The sequence below is a fragment of the Pseudophryne corroboree genome, chromosome 2, assembly GCF_028390025.1.
Source record: "Pseudophryne corroboree isolate aPseCor3 chromosome 2, aPseCor3.hap2, whole genome shotgun sequence".
NCBI classification, from domain to species: domain Eukaryota; kingdom Metazoa; phylum Chordata; class Amphibia; order Anura; family Myobatrachidae; genus Pseudophryne; species Pseudophryne corroboree.
In genome coordinates this window covers 412,203,963-412,217,913 of record NC_086445.1, presented here as the reverse complement: position 1 = coordinate 412,217,913, position 13,951 = coordinate 412,203,963, and the positions used below count along the sequence as shown (strand labels likewise).

Sequence of the window (13,951 nt, the reverse complement as noted above, 5' to 3'; positions counted from 1 at the left end):
CAATGGAGGATTTAAAACTAAAATGTTCTCAGCTTTCACATGATATAGCTCTCTAAAGGGGGGTACTCACGGAGCGATATTCTAAGCAATCTGACCAGATTGCTTAGAATATAAGACTGATCGCTCCGTGTGTACCCCTTACAGCGATAGCGATGCGCAGCCCCGCGCATCGCTATCGCTGCTGCTAGATTGGCCTGCCGTGCAGGCCAATCTAGCGGGTCGCTCACTTCACCCGCTGGGTGAAGTGAGCAGCCCCCCCCCCCCCCCCCCCCCCCCGCACGCTCAGCACACATCGCGCTGTGCTGAGCGGCGGGAGAGATGTGTGCTGAGCGGTTCGCTCAGCACACATCTCTCCCCGCATCGGCCCGTCTATATGGGCCTTAAGTCGATGTTCTCGATTGCCCTGTAGAAGAAAGTAATTTAAATAAACTCATTTGTGCGTGGCCAGTTAGGAGCACCCCAAATGAAGGATGAGAAACTAAAACCCCAAGCTTCATTTGAATGCACTTTTTAAATAGGATTTCTATTTATAAACAGTGAGAAGCCTGTGAAAAGCAACAGCATTTGCTCCACAGTAGGTCGTCTTAAATGTTTTATGTACAAGAGCTATTTATGTGCCACACTCAGAAGTAGAGTAAAACTGTTCAAAAAATATTTGACTTCTCCCACACATGATTAAGTATCCAAGTTGCCAAGACTTGAGGCGATGGATGCTTAATTACCAAAGCAATTCCATATTGCTTTGGTGCTTCTAAAAGCAGCTATCCCAACAATCCCTAACACTACTACTGGGTATGACTACAGCCATAGGCCACTCAGTGTGGAGAGCTAGGAAGGAACAGGGCTCCAGTAATCTTATAAGTAACACTCAGTACTAGTGGCCCAACTGGGCTGCCTAGTATTTGACAAACTCAAAAAATTTAAGTTTTTGATGTTTATTGAATACCAGGCAGCCCATCAGGCCCTGAATAATAAATAAGCCCATTACTTAAAACATGTGGAAACTAGAGGTGTCGCATGTGTAATGGACCAGTTAGTGATAACTATGTGTTCTTACATGCTTCTCTGAGAACCACACAGCAGATTTAGCCAATCACTATCAGAGCTATAGTCCTAGAATATAAATTCTCTAAAATACAATGTGGAATGACATTCTGTAGAAAGGACCAGCAAACCTCAGACTGTATTGCTAGGTACTTCACATACTCTACAAAATAGCATGCTACTGTACTCTGCAAAACTCAATTTGTGTCACATTTAGATGCAACTTCACTAATTTCTACTATCACATTTCTCTTTTTTTTTCTTTTTTAATTAATATGGTCTGTAGTTGTGGTTCTGCTACTAATGCTCCTTTAAAATATTAATTCAATTATAATAAAGGCCACGTTATGGTTTGATACAAAATTCTACTTCAACATTAAATTCCAGAAGGAACCTTTCCAAAAATATTTAAGGTTAGATTTAATTAACAATAAACGGTCCTAACTTGGTTGAAGTATTACAAATGTTCCACAGATTATAAAGAAATTCTTGCATTTACAGTAAATTGAATGTGAAGGACAATTGGAAAACCTGAATTTAGCAACCCTTTACCCACTGTCTTATATAGGAGCTTGATTGTATTTCTGCACAACAGAATGCAGACCTTAATAGAATCCTATGAGATAATTTTGTACATGATATTTGATCATATGGCAACCCCATGTGGTAACTGCATATCATTACATCATTTCAGCTAATGGTCAGGAGATCACTGTCAGATATTTATTTTCTTACTAATCAGACTGTTAGAAAAAAATGGCAACGTCTACAGAAATAAATGTTTATCATGTGATACTTATATGGGAAAAACACAGACCTTGAATGGGGGTGGAAGGGGGGGGGTGGATCTAGTGAGAATAATAACTAACCTGTAATGTACTTTGCTCCGATTAAGATTACCATGCTACTCACTAAATAAAAACCAAGAGGTAGACTAGAGAAGATACTATAGTCACCTGTAGACATCCAGCGCAATGGGATTCCATTCAAGCAAGACAGAAGGGGAGAAATATAAAAATTGGATGATTGGTGATAGGAATCAACCAAGATCAACAGAAGAAAAATTACAAGCAGTAACAAGTAATAATACATGATTCATTAAGCCTCCATTACAATATACATAAACAAAACAGAGCTAAATAGTAAACACGAAAATAACGAATATGCCAGAATTCAACAAAGATGGGTTCTTTAAAATAAAGACCCCTCACAAAGGCTCTTTTTGGGTCCCCAAATGTATTGAGTCTTTGATCTCTTTCTCTATTTGTTAGGAGCAGAATTTGATTAAACTGGAAGACTTGCACCATATAGGTTTGTTTGTGGCAAATAAAGTAATGATGTAAAGTGTGGGGACAGTTTCTGTTTGTTTACTTCTCAGGAGGCTTCTAATAATAGAAGGAATAGTTGTTGAAGACCAGACCATAAACCAATTTGCAACAACAACAAATGTTGCCTGCGTTATTTTGTCATCTTGTGGTATTGGTACATCTGGCATAGTGCTTACAACAAGCTGCTGTAGTTTAGGTATTGCATAACATTTAAGTGTATTCATGCACAAATTCCCAGTTTTAACTTAGAGGATTGTCTGAAATAAAAAAAAAAAAAAAAAAAATATTTTATTATATAATCTCCTACAGTATGTGTCCGGCTGCAGGAAGGCAACCTCACTTCTGTCTTGTCCCCTAGGACTGCTCCTTCTAAAGGCCCATACACACTTGACGATGCACACGTCGTTAACAACTTCCCTTGAACTTCCCTTGAACAGCTGAGCAAACGACATGAGCATACACACTACCAACGACCAAAGACCATTCATCGTTGAAGCATCCAAGCTGAACAGTTTATTAAAATAATGAGCTGGGAACAAGGCTGGTGAACAGTGGCTTGGTCGTTGGTCGTTCACACCATACACATTCAACAACGTCTCTGGTCGGTAACGACCATAGTGGAAATTGAGCATACATGCTCCACAGATAAGCGAGGGTCGTTAACGTCCCGCGGGGCCGCGCATCGGTGGTCGTCGGATGCATACACACTTGACGATATAATGAGCGACGTCGTTGATGAGGGCTGAAATGAACGACGTCGCTCATTTTATCGTCAAGTGTGTATGGGCCTTAAGAATGGTCATCAGTGCCATCGGTGGCTAACAGTGATGTCATAAAACTATAGTGAAGAAACCATCAAGGGTTTGCACCCATCCCTATTGTGGAGAATAACATATGGCGAGCCAAACAGGAAAGGGTTGGTGCTTAGCTCAGTCCACCCTGACTAAGCCATTGCTGTCGATGTCGTACAACCATTGAATATCTGCCATCGAACATAAAACCATCGACCATTGATGGCTGATGGTCATTCCTACTTTCCTCCTGTCAGCATATGCAGCCAGCACCACCCGCATTCTGATGACAGGGGGAAACAGTTCTGTTTTATCATCAGCCCCCCTGCCCCCTCTCGGTTTTTGGGGGGATTAGAGACAGAGATGAGTGAGACTGACAAGGGGTAAGGGACAGAGAGATGAGCGGGGTCAGAAGGAGGTTGTGGAGATGGTGACAAAAATTAGGGAAAGGAGTACAGAAATAATAAACCTGAAGAAGTGTGGGGGGGGGGGGGGGGGGGGAGAGTAGTAAGGGGACAGATATGGTGGAGGGGGGCATGTAACGTCAGGCATCAAAACTAGTGACCCAGCAAAACAATTGATCCAAAATCCCATCTGTAACATTTTGATATGGTAAGTTGTCCTTAGTTTATTGTCGGAGAGTGAGGGCAGACTTTTTTCTTATAAACCTGGCAATTAAAAACTATTGAGATGAAGTACCCAGCTATTTGTTCTCTTTTTCTCGGAGGCAGACCTAGAAGACATAGGATCTAATTTATTATACATGGCACAGAATGGTTTCAATTTGTTCAGTTGCACTTCTTTAGTCTGATTCAGTAAGATATCCCAATGGACGGGATGCCGGCGGTCAGAAAACCGACAGCGGCATCCCGACCATCAGAAATCCGACAGCCCCTCCAGAAAGTACCTAACCCTCCCCTACCCCAACGCTCCCTTGTGGGTTCCTAACCCTAACTCTCCCCAATTTTTGCTAAACCTAGCCTACCCTTCTTAGTGCCTAACCCCAACTCCTTAGTACCTAACCATACCCTTCCCGTCCCTGCACCCTAACCCCCCTTCTAATGCCTAAACCTAACCTCCCACCTCCTGCTGAAAGAACGATCGGGATCCCGGCCTCCGTTGGGATTTTGATGGCGGTCTTATGCCGTTGTTCGGGATTCCGTCTGGTGGCATTTTAACTACGTCCCATATAGTCCACCCTGTGCATATCAAAAAGCATTCCTACATTCCGCCCTTGGAAGATGGCTCTGCAAAAGTATGCCCAAAGGCAGAACAATCAATAGAGGTATACTAGGCAATAAAGTACATGTCATATCAACATAATCTACCACTTTAGAACCAGTCCTTTCCTTAAAGAAAACTTTTGGGTTTATCTCCTAAAACACTCAGTTTAGCTTAAATTGGGGTTTGAATTAATGATGACGAAGATGGCGCATCAGGACTCTTTATTACATGGTAATTCATACCCTCCAACATTTTACACATAAAAACCGGTACAAATTAGGGAAGGGTGTGTGGCCACGCCCCTTTTCCTATACTTTTAATGGTAGTTTGAATAACCAAAAATCAGTACAGACCATAAAAAAAAGGTACTGTACCTGCTAAAAAGGCAGAGTTGGAGGGTATGGTAATGGTGGTTTACATTTGGCAAAATATGCCTATGACTTTTCCAGTAATGCAGTGGAAATGGGGGAAAAAAATTGACACAACTTGCCTTTACAAAGAATTTGAAAGCAAAGAATTTAATATTAAAAAAAAAAAAATTTTTTTTCAGTATTAATAAAAGTGATTCTTCTTGCTAGTGAATGTAAATCATAAAAGAGAAAGAACTAGAAGGAACGCAATTAATTCTATGGATTTAGATAATGGTGTCCAATAAGAAAGAAAAAGGTCTTGTTTGTTGTAAAGAGCATGTGCCACAAACAAAACCCCTTTTAATATTAATTGTTGAATTTCTGTCTTCAGTAGGTGAAACGCTGATCGTTCTATTTAAAAGAATGGATTTCTTATATAGAACTTTTATCTTCAATTGTATAAACCATACGAATATAACTGAGTAACTTATAATATTGATCTTTTTCTGGAAGTGCCTGAATGGTAATTAATTTGCATAGTAATATATTCATTAAGAGGACATTTTTAGTTGTTGGTTAAGATCCTCATCTCAACATAAATAGCGGTTATTCAAATAAGTACAGAGAATAAAAGTAGTGGGATGCAGAACTGGCTATGCTAAGAACTGATCTCACCGACTTATAGTGAGCTCAGCTATATCAATATAAATTACCTACATCTATGTCAATATTTTGTTAAATTGTTGAAGTAAGGTTAGTGCTTTTTTAAAATTTTACTTTAAATATCAGTTATGACTGTTCAAGCAATGCGCAATTGTGTAACATACAGTATATTTCTAATTGTTTAGTGCTTCAGGGACCAGTTATCAAAACAGTTTGCTGGGGCCAGTCCAGATATTCATGTCTATGGAGTTTCTAGAATCCCCTAGGCTTGGCGTTAAGGTTTGCACCAGTTGTTGAATGCAAATTAGTAGAATTAGGACAATACAGATTGCTAGCTAAAGTTGGATAGCGATTTCTATATGTGCAGATTCAATCTGAACAGTGGCAGAACTTGTGAGTAGTGGGCCCAGGTGCAAAAATATAATTTGGTCCCCCCTCCTCCAGCCCAACCCAAGTTCACAATATTGCTATATGACAGTGGGTGACTGGGAGAGGCAGATGGTGACAAAGGAAGGCGAGAGGAGGCAGAGGGTGACAAGAAGAGGGTGACGGGAGAGACAGTCAGTCACAGGTGTACAAGCACAATGTTCTGCGCAATGCGGAGTATAGGGGGCATGTACCTTGATGGGGGCAGGAACACAGCAGCCTTTGCTCTGTCTGTTACAGGGGCCCCCGCCCTTAAGCATTCCTCAGTTTGGCACTTGTCGGGCAGACTCGGCCAGTGCCAGTTACACCGTTTGTTGCTGTCTTTAATTTACAGACAGCAGTGAATAAGAAAAAATGTACAGTTGTCTGTTAATTAGAGGCAGTATCTGGCTGAGATTATCAGAGCTGATAGGTGGCAGGACAATCAATCTGGCACGCACAAGGCCAGCCCTGCCTCCCTAAGGTAAGGGACTATCAATCTGGCACACACAAAGGCCAGTCCTGCCTCCCTAAAGGTAAGAAGCAGGTCCCTCAGGCAGTGGGGCCCATTGTTCAAAATGGTCTGTCAGGAGATAGCTCATTGCTGGTCTGGGCAGCAGTAGGGGCCCTGGTGAATGCACCAGCTGCACCAATGGTAGTTCAGCCCCTGAATCATCACTATATAAAAATTTCCGCCATGTCACGGAGATTCTGTAGGAAGGACCTTGATGCATGGAGCATTAACGGAATAAAAAAAAAAAAAAAAAAAAAGAGAACTACTTTGTTGTTTCGTATAACCGTATATAGTACAATAGCACACTACATGCAATATATCTTATTACAGAACAGTAAATAGATATAGGAAAGCATCGCAGTAGAGATAATGATAGAGCACGCAAGACATGACCAGGGAAATCTATTGCAAAGAAGATTCCTCTGTTACACACAGAATTAGGCAAAGTAATTTTGGGAAATTAGCCACATGCAGAACTAGCCAGGTGTTCAGATCTACAGGTTACACTAGTGCCCCAAGATACACATTTCATCTATGCCACTAGTTTGGTAAAATATATTCAAAATATCCAAACTAGTCTATTACAGGGTCAACTAAAATGCCTATAGAAAATCAGAGCATAGACTGATCGGTGTGGATTGTTACATCGGGAATGTTGGTTAGTGTGGGACAGCACTAGAGGAGTTGTGTGTTTTTTTTCTTTTAGGTAGTGGTATTACAGGTACATAAGATTATAAAGCTAGATTACTATAATGTAAAAACCATTAAGTCAGCCAGCAACACAGAGAAAGGTGGAGATGGAACACATACATTGAGTTTAGGTGGAGAGAGGAGCATAGGTTTGCTAAACAATTTATTAACTAGTAATAAAACAGTATCGCATCACATGTTTATACAATATATGTTTGTGTGCATCTCTTGTGTTTGCTGTGTTCTTCTATAATGAGAAATATATATTTTCTTTCTACTTACAGCCCTATGTGATGCCTACTTCATTAAGACCCCTGTTCTGGGTCTCTGGTTAAATGATTTAAGGAGCAACAACAACAAACAATGAGAAATTGTGTGTGAGAGTGAGACTGTTGTTCCTCCCATAGTCTATAGATGAATTGCACGTGACCAAAACTGACCTGATAGAACAGATTATGACATTCTCTGTAATATGCACTATATAAGGGCTTCAAAAACAATATAGCCTATGCTATGCCTTTATTTGGCATATATGTAGAATTTAATGCTGCGGGTTTTGTTTTGTGATTAATACAGGTGGAATCCGGAGTCTATAAAAGTGAGCATTGTCCTCAGTCTTACATTACACAAGAGAAAATGACTGCACTGTGAATCTGGGGCTTATCAACCCATTCATGAAGGGAGCAATAAAAAAAATGCATGCTGGCATAATAGGGGCAGCTGCACATAGGGGGTAATTATGTATTTTTTGTACCTATAGAACCTCAACCTCGTGGTTAAATAAATCAGTCGCTAAACACCAACTTGAAAGTGAAAGAACTTGCATCTTTATGTTGGCTACCTGTAATGTCCAAAGCTGGACTCCACGTCCGTGGACTGGGCCTACTGATGAAACAGCTAACCTAAAACTAGTACTGTTCTTGAGTATCCCACCTCCTGTCATGTCCTGTTAATGTGGGCAGGTACATGGGGTTCCATATTAGAATGGATGAGAGGGCAGACCATATAGTCATTACATAACCACTATGAAGAGAAATATGAATGGTCTCACATATGGTATTAAAATAACAATTGAAATATTTCAGCCTTCAGGATGGGCAATGAATGGTAAAAACACTTCTAAATTCACCAATAACACAGAACACTTCTTCCCATAACATGCTAAGTATTATGCATTGAGCACTGGATTTGAAAAACACGCTGGATAAGAATTTATATAAACAGAAAAGTTACCATTGCCATTGGTTGCAGGCTCTGCACTGTCCCAGCCCATTGATTTAATCACTGCCTTTTTCCATCGAGCGTAACGAAATTCACTTTCTAGAAGGAGAGAGAGAGAGAGAACTGAAGACTTATCAGCACATGTGGGGAGATTTATCAAATCTTGGCGAGAAAGTGGAGAAGTTGCTCATAGCTTCTAACTGCCATTTTCGTAGGACAGTTTAGAATCCAATTGGTTGATACTTATCTCTGCCCAAGATTTGATAAATCTCTCCCTTTGTCTACGGAAAGTAAGAACTAGCTGTGCTGTTTACCCTCTGGATTAATCTGTGGTTCGAAACGTTCACAAGTCACAGCAGTCAAATCACTCGGTTTTAGACTCCAGACACCCACTCCTTCTGCTGCTCCGGCAGCCATAGCTGCTCCTAATGCAGTTGTCTCCGGCATGGAAGGTTTCACTGGAGAAATAAAATTAACTGTTAATCTCACAATAGGTGTTTTCATTATTTTATGGCAATAGTGCATAGAGTATGCAAGTCCCACAAGTTTTCTGATATCTTTAAAATGGTTATATACTGTAAAAACTAAATGACAAATTAACAAATCTCTCACTTTTATACACTTGTCAACAGAATCAGAATATTTTAAACAATTTATAGATATGCACATGAAAGGGCAGGAGTACAACACAATGAAACTGTGACAACTGCCCACACAGATCACCTCAGTCACACTGATTAAAAACTTAACTGAACAAGTAGGTAACGAGCATCGGATATATGTACGCAAAGCTGAAACAATGAACAGCTTACCCACTGGGATACACAAGATGTCAGCCTGTAGCTGCATGAGGATCTTATTGTTAGTCATGCCCCCGTCAACTTGCAGCTGGCTCAGTGGAATCCCACAGTCTTTGTTCATTGCATCTAGAATCTGGAATAAAATAAAAGTCTGGTGATGCATAGACTATTAGATACTTATCCATGAGCTCTCCTACTTCTGTATGTCGTCTCTCTCAGGCTGTGCTTTAGCTCTGTCAGTATGGGCTGCTGCTTAGAGCCATTAGTAGGTATTTCAGGCCTGACCAACCTATGCCTCTCCAGCTGTTGTGAACCTACAAGTCACAGCACGCCCTGCAACAGTATTGCTATTTGTTTAAAAAAAATGGTAGTTTTAATTGTCAAGACACTGCACACATACAAAAGCATAGGTACTGCACTGTATGTACAAAGCATTGGCACTGAGACATACAAAATACATGGTGGCTGGTGAACAATACCACCCACCTGTATGGAACAATCAACTTTATGTTAACTATATTATTGTTCCTTATATCATTTTTTAATAAATTATAAGTGCTCGGAAATGGAATTTCAGTACAAAACGTATATTATTATACTATGTTAATCATTAGACATTACTGTAAACAGTATGAGTACATCTAAAGACTTCTACCAAGATGGCCGGAGTGCAGTCTTCCTTCTGGGCCCCCTCCTCTCTAGCTGGCAGCCTTCTTGACTCTGGGCACTAGGGTCACTAGACCCTAGCGCTGCCCCAGAGTGTAGTGGACATGTGCAGGTGTCCTGGACAATGGTGCAGTGGCCATTTTCCCAGTGATTTTCCGACAGTGCCTGCACAGACACCAGGAAAATGGCCGCTGCCCAATTTCCTCTGATTTCTGTAGCGCTGCTGCTGCGGTACTCCAAAGGATAAGTATTACAAATACGCCAGCAACTTCTAGCTTAGTTTATGCTGATCTTACATTTTGATTAAAAATTGCTGTGAGCCAAGTACTGTATTGGTCAGGTCTCAATAGTTAACAAGAAAAAAGTAACTTATTGAAATAGGTGATAAAAGATGATTTAATGCAGATACAAACAAATTCATATAAAATGAGTAACAAAATAAACTTAAACAAGAGTTAATAGAAGACTAGCCTATTTCCTTTCACACCCTTATAAAGACAATTACTACCATGTCAGGTAAATCTCATTATAAAGACAGAAGAGGAGAGCTGGGTTCAGTGTACAGTACCTCTCTGGTCTGGAAACAGACAGCTTCAAGAGCAGCAAATGCAATGTGATTTTTGTTTGTAAACTGTGTGAGACCACAGATGATTCTAAAAAAAAAAAAAAAAAATGAAACAGAAACACACAATCAGGTGAAGCCTCCAAACACACGTGGTAATTTGCCCGCTACATAGCATGCAACATGAACATTCACCAAGTAAACATTTTAGTTAATTGTGTGAAAAAAGGCAGAAATGATTCTGCATGTTAAATTTCGCGCAGCAGGACTTTCAGTGCACGCCGCTGGGGAGATGTGACCATGTGCAAGCTAGGCCTGGCCCCCTGAAATTAATTTTTTGGGGGAGGTGACCACATGTCATGCCCCTGTTTCTTGTCACACTAGGGGCAAGCACTACATAGACTCTGCGTTGTATCCATTCATCGCTGTTCTCATATGCACAGTAGCAGTACCAGGGTGTCCCCCGACCTTCTGTGGGACACTGCGGCCATAGATGGGACTGTCCCACTGAAATCAAGGTGGTTGGGAGGTATGTTGGTGCACATTAGTGCAACAAGTACACATGCTTCTGATGGCTTCAGCAATGCTCCAACCAATTACATGGAATACAGTGGAACACATGATGAACCATTAGAATAAAATGTGGTCATGCAATAGCCCAGCTCGCCTCTCTTCACTTGAATACAACGGTATATGTGTGCTGCAGGCTTGTGTATATGAAGTGCAGTTCAGTCAGCGTAAAAGGAATGCCGGGTACACACTAGAGTGACGGGATTCGTTCTGACATCAGAACGAATCCCCGTCAGTCCACATCTTGTGTACACACTGGGGCGATGCTATTGAAGGTCGGAACAAACATGATTTTGATTCCCAAACACATAGGTGTGGCATTTGTATGTTCTCCCTGTGTTTGCTTGGGTTTCCTCTGGTTTCTCTGACACTGGTAAGTCAATCGACTGCTGATTAAAATGTACCACAATACGGACAGATGTGTGTATGTGCTTACATATTATTCTCTATACAGAGCTGAGCAATTGCTGGTGCTACAGTAAAATAAAATGTATTCATACATTGGATGTGGCCATACCCTCTAGCACTGGGCTCCCAGTATGGTGCATATAGTCCTGAGAAGGCTGGAACAAAATAGCAGCCATATGATGTTCCAACTTCAGCAGCAAGTTTTTCTAAAATAAAAGATACTAATTAATTAACTGTAAATTATAGAGGAGAGAAATGATGTAGTACATATTAAAGATGCTTACCTACTTCCTCAGTTGTCTTGACAATACCCAGGTTATCTCGTAGCCAGCGCACTACAGCTCCAGCTATTGCAACTGACCCCTATACAACACACATTGAGATGTAGAACATTGGGAGACACAACTTTGCAATATGTACAGTACCTCAATATTAATCAATATGAATCATATGTTTATTGGTTTGCCATTGTTTGGCTGAAAACAAACTAAAACATGATGTCACAGCAAAATTCAAACTTCTGTACAGTAGATTAAGAGAATATAACAAAGCAAAAACTTACTTCAAGTGCATAGCAAGCAGGTTGGTCTCTGCCAAGCTGGTAAGCCACTGTGGTCAGCAGGCCATGCTCAGACACTACAGGCTATGTGACAATAAAGCATAACAAGCAGATATTATGTTCACAACCGATAGCAACACACCACAAGAATACAAAAACCACCAATTACTGAAATGGCAACATCTTTTACTTTTTTTTCTTACAAGTACTGAGGCTTTATAGTACACAGTTAAATAAACCATGTGCCGAGAATAAATGCTGAATGCTTTGTTTGAGATATAAATTTTAATCTCATATTATAAAATAGATTTCATAAAAAAATCTAATATATAACTTGCAAGTTATCTGTGAGTCAATCTTCTTACCTACTTGGTTTTGCCCATGCTGATAGATTCACACTCTATCACAGAACATGTTCAGAATGATTTATCACAAGTGATATCACTGATCACCTATTCCAGGAGTGACATCACTACTTGCCAAATTTAAGTATGTATTTCACAAGGTTGTTTAAATATGTTCATGTCATTTGGTTTTGTAGAGAGTGATTATGTCTGGCTGTTCTTTCATTCTCTCTCTCTCTATATATTTAATTTTATTTTGTTATGTTATTTTGTAAGTATTTTAGGGATATGAACAAATTAGGTGAAGTAGTTAAAGAATGTCTGGCATATTATAAGCTTCTGATAAAAAGACAGGTTGTTTGTTCATTTAACTCCGTAGTTTAGAAGGATTCGGTGTGATGTACCGAAGGACAGGATGCCAGCGGTCAGAATACTGACAGTGGCATCCTATCCATCAGAATTCTGACAAACCCCAGAAAGTACCCTAATTCTCCCCAGGCCACTACCCTAACCCTCCCTTGTGGGTGCCTAACCCTAACCCTCCCCGGTGGTGCCCAACACTAACCCTCCTCGGTGGTGCCTAACCCTAACCCTCCCTTCCCTGCTGCCTAACCCTAACCCCCCACCCTGGTACCTAACAATCTCCTTCCAATCCCTGCACCCTAAACCCCCTACTAATGCCTAAACCTAACCTCTCACCCCCCACGGCAGGACATGAGCGCATCCCGCTAAAAGAACATTTAGGATACCAGGTGTCGCTATTTTGATGCCAGGATCCAGGGCACAGTCTGGATTTTGATGCCGGAATTATGCCGCCATTCGGGATTCTGGCATCGGCATTTCAACCGCCAGGATCCCGTTTGGCAGCATTTTAACTACATCCCATTTAGAACAAACTTGCAACAGACATATAGCAAGATGTAGTGAGCAACCTCTGAATGATTTTGAGAGCAAATAAAAGATGTGTATATCCAATTTAAATGAGCCATTATGCATTCCATCTTCAATTTAGAGTTCTTTAAAACAGGAGCTCTTTGAGAAAAGGGATACAGAACTATGAAGACAGAAACACATTTTTGGATAATATATTTTAAATTCCTCACCTTTTGGCCTGTATTACACAGCAAAAAACAGCCAGTACCATATCTGTAATGAAGCAAAGAATGGGCGAAAATTAAATTTTTCAATGTAACCAATCAGAAATCTGAAATAACCATTACTGTATGTTATAACTGCTGCAAGGTTATTACAGCAAGTACTCTACCACATAGTTTTTTTTAGCATTCCTAACATAGCATAACTATAACAATCTATTTATTTTGTTAGATTAACAGCGTTACATAGTATTATCTTGGGGGAACTCCACCATTAACTGAAATTCCACTACATTTCATTTCTGTGATGTGCATAAAAAAATAAAACATACAGTACATATAATGAATATATATTACAAATGCACACAAGAATTTAACATATATACAGGTTGAGTATCCCGTATCCAAATATTCCGAAATACGGACTTTTTTGAGTGAGATAGTGAAACCTTTGTTTTTTGATGGCTCAATGTACACAAACTTTGTTTAATACACAAAGTTATTAAAAATATTGTATTAAATGACCTTCAGGCTGTGTGTATAAGACGTATATGAAACATAAATGAATTGTGTCAGTGTACACACACTTTGTTTAATGCACAAAGTTATAAAAAATATTGGCTAAAATTACCTTCAGGCTGTGTGTATAAGGTGTATATGAAATATAAATGCATTATGTGCTTAGATTTAGGTCCCATCACCATGATATCTCATTATG

At 40.1% G+C, this 13,951-nt stretch overlaps 1 protein-coding gene across 4 annotated transcripts in view; it reads right to left on the bottom strand.

Annotated features, from left to right (window-relative positions):
• Window positions 1-13,951, bottom strand: part of GK (glycerol kinase) — a 144,580-nt gene that overhangs the window by 6,023 nt on the left and 124,606 nt on the right. For 3 of the 4 annotated variants that reach the window (XM_063953465.1, XM_063953466.1, XM_063953467.1), the window contains 9 exons: window positions 13,243-13,285; window positions 11,799-11,879; window positions 11,521-11,599; window positions 11,346-11,442; window positions 10,265-10,349; window positions 9,043-9,163; window positions 8,545-8,688; window positions 8,243-8,329; window positions 1,914-2,000 (listed from right to left, as the gene is read on the bottom strand). In XM_063953465.1, coding sequence (XP_063809535.1) covers window positions 1,914-2,000; window positions 8,243-8,329; window positions 8,545-8,688; window positions 9,043-9,163; window positions 10,265-10,349; window positions 11,346-11,442; window positions 11,521-11,599; window positions 11,799-11,879; window positions 13,243-13,285 — 824 coding nt within the window. The remainder of the gene's footprint in view (window positions 1-1,913; window positions 2,001-8,242; window positions 8,330-8,544; window positions 8,689-9,042; window positions 9,164-10,264; window positions 10,350-11,345; window positions 11,443-11,520; window positions 11,600-11,798; window positions 11,880-13,242; window positions 13,286-13,951) is intronic. The other variant, XM_063953468.1, reaches the window with a different exon arrangement.